Source organism: Elaeis guineensis, chromosome 1 (assembly GCF_000442705.2).
Source record: "Elaeis guineensis isolate ETL-2024a chromosome 1, EG11, whole genome shotgun sequence".
Lineage (NCBI taxonomy): Eukaryota > Viridiplantae > Streptophyta > Magnoliopsida > Arecales > Arecaceae > Elaeis > Elaeis guineensis.
The window spans coordinates 8,192,107-8,205,406 of NC_025993.2; the positions used below are offsets into that span (position 1 = coordinate 8,192,107).

General features: G+C 43.0%; 1 protein-coding gene across 2 annotated transcripts; it reads left to right on the plus strand.

The window, feature by feature from the left end:
• Positions 1-6,943: 6,943 nt before the first annotated feature.
• On the plus strand, positions 6,944-9,399 carry LOC140853246 (uncharacterized). Of its 2 annotated transcripts, none has more exons than XM_073247569.1 (3): positions 6,944-7,475; positions 8,688-8,965; positions 9,154-9,399. In XM_073247569.1, exons 1-2 carry the CDS (start codon positions 7,026-7,028, stop codon positions 8,961-8,963), a joined length of 726 nt encoding a protein of 241 aa, XP_073103670.1. In that variant the 5' UTR covers positions 6,944-7,025; the 3' UTR covers positions 8,964-8,965; positions 9,154-9,399. The 2 variants fall into 2 exon arrangements, with proteins under 2 accessions (XP_073103670.1, XP_073103646.1); XM_073247545.1 differs by having other exon boundaries at positions 6,945-7,475; positions 9,093-9,399.
• Positions 9,400-13,300: the final 3,901 nt, after the last annotated feature.

A 13,300-nucleotide genomic window follows, 5' to 3' on the forward strand; every position in this document is an offset into this window, starting at 1 on the left:
TTGCGCTCGTAGTCGTCGAGCCGTCATTGCTGAGATAATCCGAGGGTAGAGTCTCCTGAAGAATTTGAGGACGGAGAAGGAGAAGGATTACGCGATCTTTTTTCTTCTTGATACTATGTACATGGGAAGGAGAAGAAGATCGCCGTGAAGGATGGACGGTGTGACGGAAATATGCGGTTGCTCGACTCGATGAGAGTGTCGAGACGGCCGTCGTTTTGGAGATGAAGAGGGTGAATGCCATGGAGGACGGCATTGGATGAGCCATCGGTTCCTCCACTGGTGGTTGTTGCTGTTGCTGTGTCTGTTGTTGTTGGAGGCTGTGGACCGCCTCTGTCAACACCTTCATTTGCTGTATTAGAGCAGCAAATTGTACGTCCGTAGTAATTACCAGACGTGAGGGGCTGGGCTCTGTCATTGGAGGAGGGGGAGGAAGATCTTCCTGACGAAAAGATTATCTCACTGATCTTGTAAAATTTTGAGCTCTGGTCTTAGCCATGATTGCTCATATTCTTCTCCTTTCTGGTGTGCCAATCTGTTGCAGCCAATCTCCTGTTGCGTTTATTGCCGGTGAAGAGCACCTGCAAAATGAAGTCCACACTAATCGAAATTATATTCGGTGGGGACCATCCGATGCTTAAGTCAGTAGAGAGTGGTGAACAGCAGATAAGAATTCAAAGAGACAGAGTTTTAGCTCTCAAGAGATCTCATCAAATGCTGTTCATTAATCTTCTTTTATAGACGAGTAGTTATTAACTGTCTGTAACAGTTAGACACATGAGTCCTGCTTATTTTGGTATTATGTGATCGTGGGACGGGTGGTTATATCCATCACTGATCATATTCTGACCATTATGCACTTTCTGTGCTGATAGTTTCAGGTAAGCTGACTATATATTGATAATCAAAGTATATCGATCGTATGTCAGTAGTTGTGGAAGTCCAAATGAGCGTCGATCGGTAATTCTGATATGCCGATGGTCATTGATCTGAAATCGATCGAGTCGTCATAGTTGGAGTTCGTCAAATTTGCAAATAGCTGACTGTCAGTTGACCAACCGATTGATAGTTGGCAGGTCGTGTTTATTAGGCCGATCAAAAGTCGAAATCGGAGAGTCGGCTGAATTGCCCCAACAATGATGATTAAAGAGTTGGAAAAGGAGAATAGAACTCATCAACCCATTCTGAAGGGATAGAACTTGAGTGGCCTCAAATCACCACTAAGGTTGCATATTTTTGATCTGACATCATCATAGAGCTCAAGGCCATTGCTAAATCAAATGCTTAAATAAGCTTGGCCAATGTTGCTTTTGTAATCCAGCTGAAAAATGCTACAAAAAAGATTAGGACTGCAAGTTCTGAGAAAAGTAGCCCTGTAGATCATAAGTAAGAGTGGTAATTGTGTTAGATCGGATCGGATATGGATTTGATCAATGCGGATCGAATCAAAAAATCATTAATCCAAATTGGATCTGTTTATTAAACAGGTCAAAAATTCATAGCTGAATCCGACCTGTTTATTAAATAAGTAATCCGACCCAACCTGCTTAACATGTTTATTAAACAGGTCAAATTAGGTTAAATGGATTAAACATGTTAGATTAAATGGGTTAGAAACAGATTAAGCAGATTTTAAACAAGTTAAATAGATCTTAAATAGATTAGACAGGTTATTTAACTCAACCCAAACTGAATATTAAACGGATTAAACAGATCAGATATCTGAAATCCAAATCGAATCTAAATATTAGATAGGTTATACGGGTCGACCTATTTATGATCCAAATTCATTTAGTCTAAATCTGAACCTATTTATGATAGGTGGAACATAGGTCGGATTGATAGATTGGATCATATTTTGCCAGCCCTAATCACAAGTAAACTCAAAATGCCAGTTTCAAATTGTCAATGGGAACCTTGGTGTAAGTACTTAAATTTAAAGCCAATCTAGCCTCACCTAACCGTGCATTGCTATCAGTTGTTGGTTGCCATACATCAAAAATCAAATGGAATCTGGATTGTATTTAACAAGCAATCGCATAGCAGAAAGGACTAAAATCAGTACTCTTCAAAAACTTGTGCTCTCTTAATTTTGTTTCTTAAAAGGTTGTTTCTCAAAAGGTCTATTTTGCAAAATTCAGTGTATGTGTCCCATAAATTGGCCTAATTGGCCTTCAATTAATGCATATGCCTCCACAGATTCTGCTGCCCTTGCTGCAATTTATGAAAAATGTGACCCACACAACTATAACAGTATGCAATAGATGATGTGCGGTCGCCCATAATAGCAAATTCACAACTCTCTCTAGTGCTCTTAGCCTTGGCATCTTTTCTCCACCTCTTGCAGATGTTATGTGGTGATAATTCTTTAATATTGAAATATCAAGCAATTTCTCTGTCAAAAAAAAAAAAACACAATTTCTCTTCCATTTTTCCTTATCCCCATACAGCTTTGCTAGTCATTGATTGTCTTATTTCTCTAACATTTCTATACATGATGATTGAAACTCTTCCTCCTCAATTACATGGACACATTTGCTACAATCAAGTGCAAATGTTTTGGAGGCCTGGAAGGCAAAACTCAGTTTAGCAGCATTGTTGTAGAAACCATACCCAGCCAAACTGCTGCATTTGCATCAACTTTCTGTAGGGTGTAGACTGGGCTATCCGGATTACCATTGGTTGCTTCCCGGTCAATGCTGACTTGAAGGTCTCAAAATGCCCCTTGAAAGATTCTGTTAGGATTTGACGCCTCGAGATTCAGCCCACATTGAGCCCACAGCGAGGTTCGCAGCGAAAAATGGAGTCCAACGAGATCAAAATCACCTGAATAGGAGCTCGGATGGAGGAGATACGAGCTTTTGAAGTCAGCACGAGAATCGAGACAGCGGAGGACCGCCGGCGGGCGGCAGCGGCGCGGCCGCAGGCGGCGGCGCGCGGGACGCGCGTCCCAGGCCCGCGCGGGACGCGCAACCCAGGCCCAGGCCCGCGCGGGACGCGCGACCCAGGCCTGCTGGCCCCTTGCCCCGGTCCACCGTGGACCGGGTGGTCCACGGCGCGGTCTGTGGACCGCGTGGGCGTTTCCCATGCGTTTCTCACGGTCCACGGCACTATTCCGTGGATCGGAGCGCGATCGGACGGCCCAGAGAGATCCCGGTCTTGATCCGACGGTCCGGGGGGTTTTTTGGCTTGGTTTAGGACTCCTAATCCGTGTCTAATCAAGTTTAAACCCTGTTTAAGCCTTTAAAAGGCCTAATCGTGAAACAGAGAAGGTAGGGTTCGGTTTTCTCGCCGCCGTACGAACCAGAAGAGAGAGAGAGGCGTGAGGCGCTGTGAGAGAAGGAGCAGAGGCTCTTGGACAGCGGTCGCCAGGCTCTTCAGGGGTTCAGGGGGTCTCCAAGAGAGAGAGAGCTTTTGTGATGGGAACTTTATGTGAGAGAGAATTGGGTGTACAAGGGTTGAGGGTGAGGTCTCCTCTTGTAAAAATTTTCTTTTCATAGTGAAGTTTGCATGCCCCGTGGAGGCGAGCCCTTTTGTGGCTGATCCACGTATTTTGATTGTTTTTTCTTCTGTTTTGTTTCTTCTTTCTTCCTGCTGTATCGCGTAGTACTGAAAGGATCTTGGGAGGTGGTGTCCTGGCCAGACATCCACCTAACAAGTGGTATCAGAGCAAGGCGGTACAAGGATGCAGATTGCAGTGGTGGTGAGCAAGACTGAAGATGGAGAAAACAGGAACAATCAAGATGGAGATCAACAAGTTCGATGGTAAGAGCAATTTCTCCTTGTGGCAGGCAAGGGAGAAGGACGTACTCATCCAACAGGGGTTGATCGATGCTCTCTTGTGCGATGAGAAGCCGACCACCATGGAGGTGCGGGATTGGAAACAACTACAGATGCAGGCGGTGAGTACCATCCGCATGTACCTGGCGGATGAGGTGGTGATCCATGTGCTGAGCGAGACTTCTCCGACGGTGCTGTGGTCGAAGCTCGAGGAGTTGTACATGGCGAAGTCTCTCACCAATACTCTTTTCCTCTGGAGGCAGTTTTACCAACTGCGGATGACTGAGGGACAGAGCGTGCAGGAGCATTTGAGCCACTTCCAGAAGATCCTCACCGACCTTCTCAGCGTTGGCGAGAACGTTGAGGAGAAGACCAGGGCGCTGGTTTTGCTGGCGTCGCTTCCTTCTTCGTACGAGTCCTTGGTGACTGCTCTTCTAGTGGGGAAGAGCACTATCAAGATGGACGAGGTCACCGCAGCGATACTCCAGAACGAGGTTCTCAGGAGGGAGAACCCAGCTTTGAGCTCAGGTGGCGGTAGCTCAGCTTTGGTGGCTACTGGAGGAGCAGGAGGCGGTAGACGGAGCGACAGGAGATCGCAACGAGGGCGGTCTAAGTCCAGGAGGGACTTGAGCAAAACCAGGTGTTACCGGTGTGAGGAGTTGGGGCATCTAGCCAGAGATTGCCCTCAATTGAAAAATCGGACGGTGGCTACTGTAGCGACGGCCGGCAGTGATTTAGATGGAGATGTTTTTGAGATATCTGACAAGGTATCTACTTCTTCCCAGCAGTAGATATTAGATTTTGCATGCCCCTATCATGTGTGTTGCAGAGAGAAGCAGTTTGACTCCCTGGAGAACAGTGAGAGCACTGTATATCTGCCGGATGGATCGAGCTGTGCGATCAGAGGCATTGGGACGGTCAGCTGGAGGATACATGACGGTGCAGTGAGGAGATTGGGGGAGGTCCGATACATACTCGATTTCAGACGGAATCTTATCTCACTTAGCAGACTGGATTCGAGAGGCTATAGGATGGTAGCTGGTGGAGGAATCCTGAGGGTGCTACGCGGCGATAAGATTGTGCTGGAGGGGAAGAAGGGGAGCAGAGGACATTATTACCTGGCAGAGAGCCCAGTGCGAGGTGGAGCATCGGAAGCCAGGTGGAGTCCAAAGTGAGGTGGAGCTCCAGGAGGCGGATCGGGCACAAGACAGGAGACTCGGGAGGACGAGAGGCGACGTCGCAAGGTAAGATTCCTATTGCCGCAGGATGATGCCCCGAGCAGGTCTCAGGTCAGAAGGAGCACAGCATACGACGGAGATGGGATCGAGCAGCCTGGCTCGACTCCCATGTTTGCCCATCCATGATCAGCAGGCGATTGCCCCAGGGTATGGGGGCGCGGAGATCCAGAAGCTCTCGGAGTTTGGAGGAGGCCGAATATCGAGTCGAGGTGGAGATTGTTAGGATTTGACACCTCGAGATTCAGCCCATATTGAGCCCACAGCGAGGTTCGCGGCGAAAAACGGAGTCCAACGAGACCAAGATCACCTGAATCGGAACTCGGATGGAGGAGATACGAGCTTTTGAAGTCGGCACGAGAATCGAGGCGGCGGAGGACCGCCGGCGACCGGCGGCGGGCAGCAGCAGCACGGCCGCAGGCGGCGGCGCGCGGGACGCGCGTCCCAGGCCCGCGTGGGACGCGGGACCCAGGCCCGCGCGGGACGCGCGACCCAGGCCCGCGCGGGACGCGCGACCCAGGCCCAGGCCCGCGCGGGACACGCGACCCAGGCCTGCTGGCCCCTTGCCCCGGTCCACCGTGGACCGGGTGGTCCACGGCGCGGTCTGTGGACCGCGAGGGCGTTTCCCACGCATTTCTCGCGGTCCACGGCACTATTCCGTGGACCGGAGCACGATTGGACGGCCCAGAGAGATCCCGGTCTTGATCCGACGGTCCGGGGGGTTTTTTGGCTTGATTTAGGACTCCTAATCCGTGTCTAATCAAGTTTAAACCATGTTTAAGCCTTTAAAAGGCCTGATCGTGAAACAGAGAAGGTAGGGTTCGGTTTTCTCACCGCCGTACAAACCAGAGGAGAGAGAGAGGCGTGAGGCGCTGTGAGAGAAGGAGCAGGAGGCTCCTGGACAGCGGTCGCCAGGCTCTTCAGGGGTTCAGGGGGTCTCCAAGAGAGAGAGAGCTTTTGTGAGGGGAACTTTATGTGAGAGAGAATTGGGTGTACAAGAGTTGAGGGTGAGGTCTCCTCTTGTAAAAATTTTCTTTTCATAGTGAAGTTTGCATGCCCCGTGGAGACGAGCCCTTTTGTGGCTGATCCACGTATTTTGATTGTTTTTTCTTCTGTTTTGTTTCTTCTTTCTTCCTGCTGCATCGCGTGGTACTGAAAGGATCTTGGGAGGTGGTGTCCTGGCTAGACATCCACCCAACAGATTCAATGGTTTCTTTATGCAAACAGTGAAGCACCAAACAACACACTTTGCATGCAATTATGTAATTGTATGTGATAATCAATAGTCTAGATACATAATCATCTAGACATTAAATAAATTCTTGAAGTGCAGGGTGCATCAACCATTTGTTATGTAGATCTACATCCGGACATGAAAGATGTAACAGGCAAGCATTTTCTCAGTTGCAAGGAGGCAGTGCCTACTCTTACAGCAAGAGACAGTTTTAAATTTTGGGAAAATTAATGTTACATCTCGAAGGATTATTGTCACTAAAATCCCAGAACAATGATTCTGACTCTAAGCTTGGTAATCGTTGATGCATATGCTTTTACTAAGCTCACAAATGATGTCATGTTAATGATGTTTATAAATTGCCAGTACTTTTCCAAACTAAAGAAAACAATTTTTCCCGGCTGATTACTTCAGTTTTTTGGCATAAATAAGATGCTGTTGAGTTCATGTTTGAGTACTAACAAACTTGTGAGCAGAGGAAAACCAACAGCTACGGGAACATGAATTTTAAAAACTCATTTAAAGGCCAAAAGATAGCCCTCCTCTCCTTCTAACGAAGAGACCTCTCCATGCCACTTAGCAATGCGCAGTGCCAATTCCTTCAGTTGGGCTCGGTCTAAATTGGATGGTTGTTTTGGTCTTTCAGGCAGCAGGACAAGATAAGGCTATTATAGAGACCAACTAGCTCAGCCCCAAATTTATATCTTCTTATCATTTCTTTCAAACTACTTCCGCAGTACCATAGTCAAGAGGCTCAAGTTCTTCCCTCAGTTTCCCAAATGAGTTCCAAGATCAACTCTTCAAGTCTTCCAATCCCCCACAGGCTTCCAACCAATTCACCCAGCTTCAATACATCATCAAACTCTCTCAGATTTAAGTACAGACCCCACTCTTCTTACACCAGTCCAAGCAAGCAAGAAGCTCCTGACAAAGTTGAACAAAGTCCTACTACCATATGGAACGTCAAGTTTGAAACTCTTGAAGGCTGCAAGCTGGGCATCTCCCGGTATCCAGATTTTGAATACAATGCCAAAGGAGGCATTGGTACAGGGATGGGGAGAAAGGAGGACGAGGATACCATGCTGGTCTCTTTCGATGTGGGAACACTGTACATCCCACCGCTTGCAGGAGCGACGACAAAGTTCCTTGGCTTGCCATTGCCACCTTTTCTTACAATAGATATTGTTCCAGAGTTTTTCCAGGGAACCATCAGCAAAGAGAGTGGACAGGTTAGTAAATGTTAAAGGATATATTACTTCTCTTAACATCTATAAATAGTTGTATGTGTCGTGGATGTGTTCTTTCGTTGATTGCTTCTCCAAAAGAAAAGAACATAATGTAAATAAAACCAGCTATAATGTTGAGTTGGAGGCTAAGAAGATATGGCCTATAGAAAAAGGTGACTGGAAAGGAAAAGGAAAATGATGTATATTTTTTAGGGTATTTAGAAAGGATAACAGTAACATATGTCTTGTATATTGAAAACTATAGCGTGGAACTTTCCATTTGGCCTAGAAGAAGAGATGGGAAAAGGGTGAAGAGACTTCTACCTTTGCAAAACATCCTTCAATCTTTGAGAAGCTGGAGCATTCTTTGTACATGTAAGACTAATTCTGAGGTACAGAGCCTTTGAAAGAAACTTAAAAGCTGGACATTGCCTTCCAGAATCTGTTCTTTTCTTTTTTCACTAGTACTCTCTTGTATATATCATGTAATCTGTATCTGTTTCTTGTTATGAAATAAATTAGGAGGGTAGCTCTCTGTTGCCTCCCTTTTCCCTTCAAAAAGGAGAAGGGAGAAGAGGGATCGTAGAGGTCACTGATTCTTCGATCTCAGGATATGCAAAGGTTTTTGATATCCCAAAAGGCTGGCCATTGTGCAAACTGGGCCATACGCCCGAGGGGTGCACCCCTTCTTCTTACTGGGAGAGGTTATGTGGTGAAAACTTGGGAGGTTTTATCCAAGTGTTTGACAGGATATCTTGGGCATAATTTCTTTGAGATGATTGGTAGCATGCTAACCATTGTTCTCAGAACAATTTTGGCTATGCTGGATTCACAGTGTTTCCAAATTCCAGTTCCTTTGCTTTGTCTTCATGGACCATTCAAAGACTCCATGTCTATATTTCTTACTCATGAGACATCATAAGGACCATGACATGCTAGCTGTGCAAGTATACAAGCCTTAAGTTAGTCCGTACACTAGAAAAATCATCTAGGCTGTGGTGAACTGTCTGAGAGGAAGCTTCTGAGAACACAAGCTGCAGAGCTTGTTGGTTACTTTTATCATTAAACCTTAGAATCGTGGGTATCTTGCTAAACAACTTTTAGCTCTAATGCCAATTATCTTCAAATGGGAAACAAGTTTTGTCTTCTTACAACAACTATGGTGTACTGGTTAGCACTTGCTATGCTGAAGGAGGACATTGTTATTATTTGCAGGTTGATCTGCAGTTCAGAGCAAAATTCTGGTTCTCAGTTGGAAGCATCTACAAAGCTCCTCCATTGATGGTGGAGACCACACTAACATCAGAGGAGTCCGCAGGAAAATTAAGGGGTGGGAGGGGGGAGAGAATAAATGGAGAAGGAAGGTGCAGGCTGGTTGGTGTGGCCTTGGTGAATCCAATCAATGACATGCTCATGAACTCCTTTCTTGGACTTCCAACTGAATGCATTGCTGATATGAATGCGAGAATCGCCATTGATCCCTCTACTTGAAGGTTATGTAGAATGCAACCATATCATTTTTATACTGTAGATAAAAAAAGCGAGCTTTGTTGGGGGAAAAAAAGGATGAGCAGAGAGCGAGCGAGAAATTCTCTTACAACTATTGCTTTATGCTTGCAGCATCATCTCTCCAAGACATCCAGCAAAGTCGGAACTCACCAATTCATTTACTTGATTTCAGTTGGTTATGACAGCAAAAGCATTCAAATACTGCAAGATTTCAAAGACTTAATCAGCATGTCTATACATGCAATGGTATCATGGAATATATGGCAATAACATAAAAACTTGTTAAGTCTGATTGTGTAAACCTTTGTTCTTAAAGAACAACTGGAGATCTGAACTTCTGAAAAACAGTTAAGGCTTTGGAATAATTTTGTACATGAAATTTCCAGTGAACAACTTTGGATCCACGATTAAGTGCAAAGCCATTGAAAGCCATGGTCTTGGAGCAGCTTAATTATGGTGGAGCAATAAACCATCATATGATTTGGAGACTTGACTGGTATTGCTTTCTTTGATGCTGTGGCAAATATAGATCTATGTTGAAAGCTAACTTTGCATAACACAGTTTATGCAGTGAAGAAGTTATTTCAGAAAATCCTATATATATATACCTCTGCTTCCATCCTATGCAAAAGAGTTGTAGTGTAGACCAACATCTGAAGTTTACTCCCACATGACATAAATAGTAGGTGGAAGAATGATTGATATAGATGCTTGAACCTAGAAACCCAGTGGCTTTAGTTTATAGGCTAAGTCGGTTTTGCATGTTTGTCAAGTCCTACTGACATTAGGAGTCCTGTCTTCCCAACAGCTGTTTATTTTGAGTATTTATGCTTTCATTGCATTGCATTTGGCAGGGACAACTACAAACATAAAATCGATCGAAACATTCTTCTGTCAGTAGTTCCACAGCTGTGGGGGAGAAGATGCAGAAGAACCTGGAATCACATACACATAAATGGACTCTTCTGCTTCCATCTCTAATTTGCTAATGAATTCACTGTTTACTACCATCTTTAAGCTGTTTGATGATTTCCTTGTTGCCAAGGTTGCCACCAGCATCATGACTGCATTTGTCAAAGTTGTGAGCTCCTCAGAGAGCTGTTATATTTTGTTCCAAGGAAATCTTCTCATATGTTGAGCACCTAGCAAATCCTGTTACCTTGGACGAGGTAGTTTCAAGATTTTGACAGGTAGTAGGTCTTTGATCCCCATAGCAGAGAGCTTGAGCACTTTGAATTCTGCAAGATCATACAAGTCAGCAGTTTCCATTAGTTGGCATGCTTACAAGGAGAGCTGCAGTGTAGGCGATCCTATGGGAGAGAGATCTAAGGCTTGTGTTGCCACCCAACAAAGCCATGAATTGGAAGCTTGTCATCGCCTTGTGCATTGGAGAGCCATCCTGCTAACATAGTTAGCCATGGGATGTTTAGAGAGAGATGGAACCTTGGACAGGCATTGTTTATTTCCTTTACCACCTACAAGGTTTAAAAAAGAAAAGAAAGAGAATAAAACACACACACACACACACACACACACACACTGGCTCGTGATCAACCCGATAGAGCCCATGTCACGATATTGTACTAGCCATATTGGAGGTAAGCTAGGTTGATCCGGATGCTATCTGTAATAACCCAGTATCTCACCGATAAAAGGCTATCCAAAAGATTATCTATCAGGGTCCTTAGCCCTGCTTAAGTTCCTTAGACCTCCTAACACCTGACCAATGTGAAACTAAACACCTGTACAAGGGTTCTAACAGCATAACTCTGGATTATGGATTAAGTTAGTTAAAGGTGGTGGTTGAATTGGTTAGTGGTTTAACTGGAAATATGATCTGGCATGTGAAATTTGCTATTTGCTTATGGAGCTCAGGAAATATGGGTATAGTCCTAGCTGCTAGTTTCAAAGTTCATGGTCCTTTTGTTATAGTGTTTGGGGATGGTTTGAGGGTTCTATCGGTGGGGCAGGAGGAGCAATCACCAGCTTAAATATATTCTCCGCAGAAAAATTTGAGTCCAGCTTGACATCACTTACACCGCCACGCTTGAACCAACCAAGGCATCGACCAAAACCTTGACCTAATGCAGAAACATGTTTGATTTCTCTTTGCTTATTTGTTTTAAATCTTAATCATCTTTAACACGTCCTAAAAATTGCTCAAAGATAAAGGTGGTAATTTATGACCCGACCCATCAACCAGAAATGCAACCAACCCACTTTAAGTAGGTTCAGATATGGGACAAATGGAACTGGATCATAGACGAGTTGATCGGCCTAGATCCATTTATCAAAAGGTCGGGCTCGCATTTAGACTTCTAACATACTGGACCTATTTTGTCAGTTTAATAATTGGATTGGATCGTGATCCAACCCTTTAATCTATTAAAACTCATTTAACTCATTAAGGACATGTTTAACATGTCTAACTTGTTTGAATGTATTTAATACATAGATGCAGATCGGTGAAGGTTAGCTATTTAATAAAAATATTGATTTTATTTAGGATTTTTGATTTATTTAATAAACAACATCAGGTTTGGAGTGAAAAATTTTTGATCCAACTCAAATCAGCCAACCCACTAACACATCATCACATCATAAATCTTTGGTATGAAATATAACCAATTAAGACCATACAGAGATGATGAACAGGTATATTGCTCCATGGTACTGTAATACCAAGAACCAATTAGAAACAATCGTGCGAATTTTAAAGTGATGGGAAAATAAAGAAACAACAGAACAGAGAGAAGACTCAACGAGAGTCTTCTCTCCCATCCAGACTCCTAATCGGAGACCGAGAGGGACTCTAACTCTTCCCCCATCGACGTCTATTTAAAGAGACCAAGTCTTTTGTAAAATCCCCCACCACGGGCCACTATTCGTCACGGAGAGATCTTTTTCCTCTCTGCTTCTTCTTCTTCTTCTAAAATTTTCCTTCAAATCTATTGAAATCGTGTCCAAACGTTGACAGAGATAAGGTAAAAATTCTTCTTACTGTCTTCTCCTTCCTCGAGCATCAAACCCTGTTTTTTGGCCAGCAATTACTAGGTTTCTCTTAAAAAAAGCCCTCCTCTGCTTCAGTTTGGTTTTCTACCATTTTTCTTGTTTCTCTTCCCACTTTCTCTCTTTATCTTCTCTCTACTTTCTTCCTTTAGAAAAATCTCATTTTCTCTCTCTACAAATTTTCTTTCCTTAGAATTATTCTCTCTCTACGAAATTTATCTCTTTAAGATTGATCAAGTAAAGGATTTTTTTTCGATAATTTTGATTGAGCTTAATGAAGGATCCTGATTCGCAATTATCAGACAATATATCAACATCCACCTCTATCCTGATCAGATCTGGATACTATCAAATTTGATCTATTTAATCTTTATGAATCCAATTGTATCTTAATCCGATCTTAATTAAATAAAATTATTTGATCAAACTGATCGTCAAGAATCGTATTGACCTTCATCTTGACTTTTGTTAGATACTACGGATTTGATCACTCTTGATTTCTGTTGAACTACCTATATCCTAATCTGATCTTGATCAGATAAAATTAATATGATTGGATCGACCTAACCCATTGGATGTGACTACCATTCATCATATCTTCATTGATTATTCATATCCTTTTTGATTATTGAATTTAATTATGTATAGAGTTGTAGTTGTCTCGATAAGAAAATATCTAACAATAGGATCCTGCGATGTAATATATGAATTGAAGATTTTGAAAAAAAAAATTCTAAAAATTATATAAATTTATTGAAATACATATGAGTTAAATAATGCTATATTTTTTTCTAAATTTATCAAGATGCATGTATTTTGAATTATCGAATATATCTTTTTTTGAAATATTAAATGATTTATAACTAAATGTATCGAATCTAATATGAATCATATTGATTGATTTCGATGTCCCATGACTTTATGAATTATTCGATTTAAAATATAAAATATATTTTGAAAAAAATATAATAATTTGAGATGAATTTTGACTTGCAGCTTAACTATGTATTGAATCCCATCAGTGAGGGTTAAACATTAAAACTTTGATACCTTACTAGTAGGACAGTTAAACGCAGATATTTTAATATCCTGCTAGTTGAGATTATGTGCTAGTACTTTGATACCCCACCAATAGAACGATTGAATGCTGGTACTTTGATACCCTATCAGTGAGACAATTAAATGCTCGTAGTTTGATACCCTGTCAGTAAGAGTTGTACGCTGGTGCTTTAATACCCCATCAGTAGGATATCTTACCAGTGAAAATTGTGCATCGATACTTTAATATCCTATCAGTAGAATGATTAAAT

Excerpts from the sequence above, each read along its gene's own strand:
- LOC140853246 (XM_073247569.1), top strand. The coding sequence starts at position 7,026 with ATGAGTTCCAAGATCAACTCTTCAAGTCTTCCAATCCCCCACAGGCTT. Across the intron at positions 7,476-8,687 it reads TCAGCAAAGAGAGTGGACAG|GTTGATCTGCAGTTCAGAGC; the intron begins GTTAGTAAATGT and ends TATTATTTGCAG.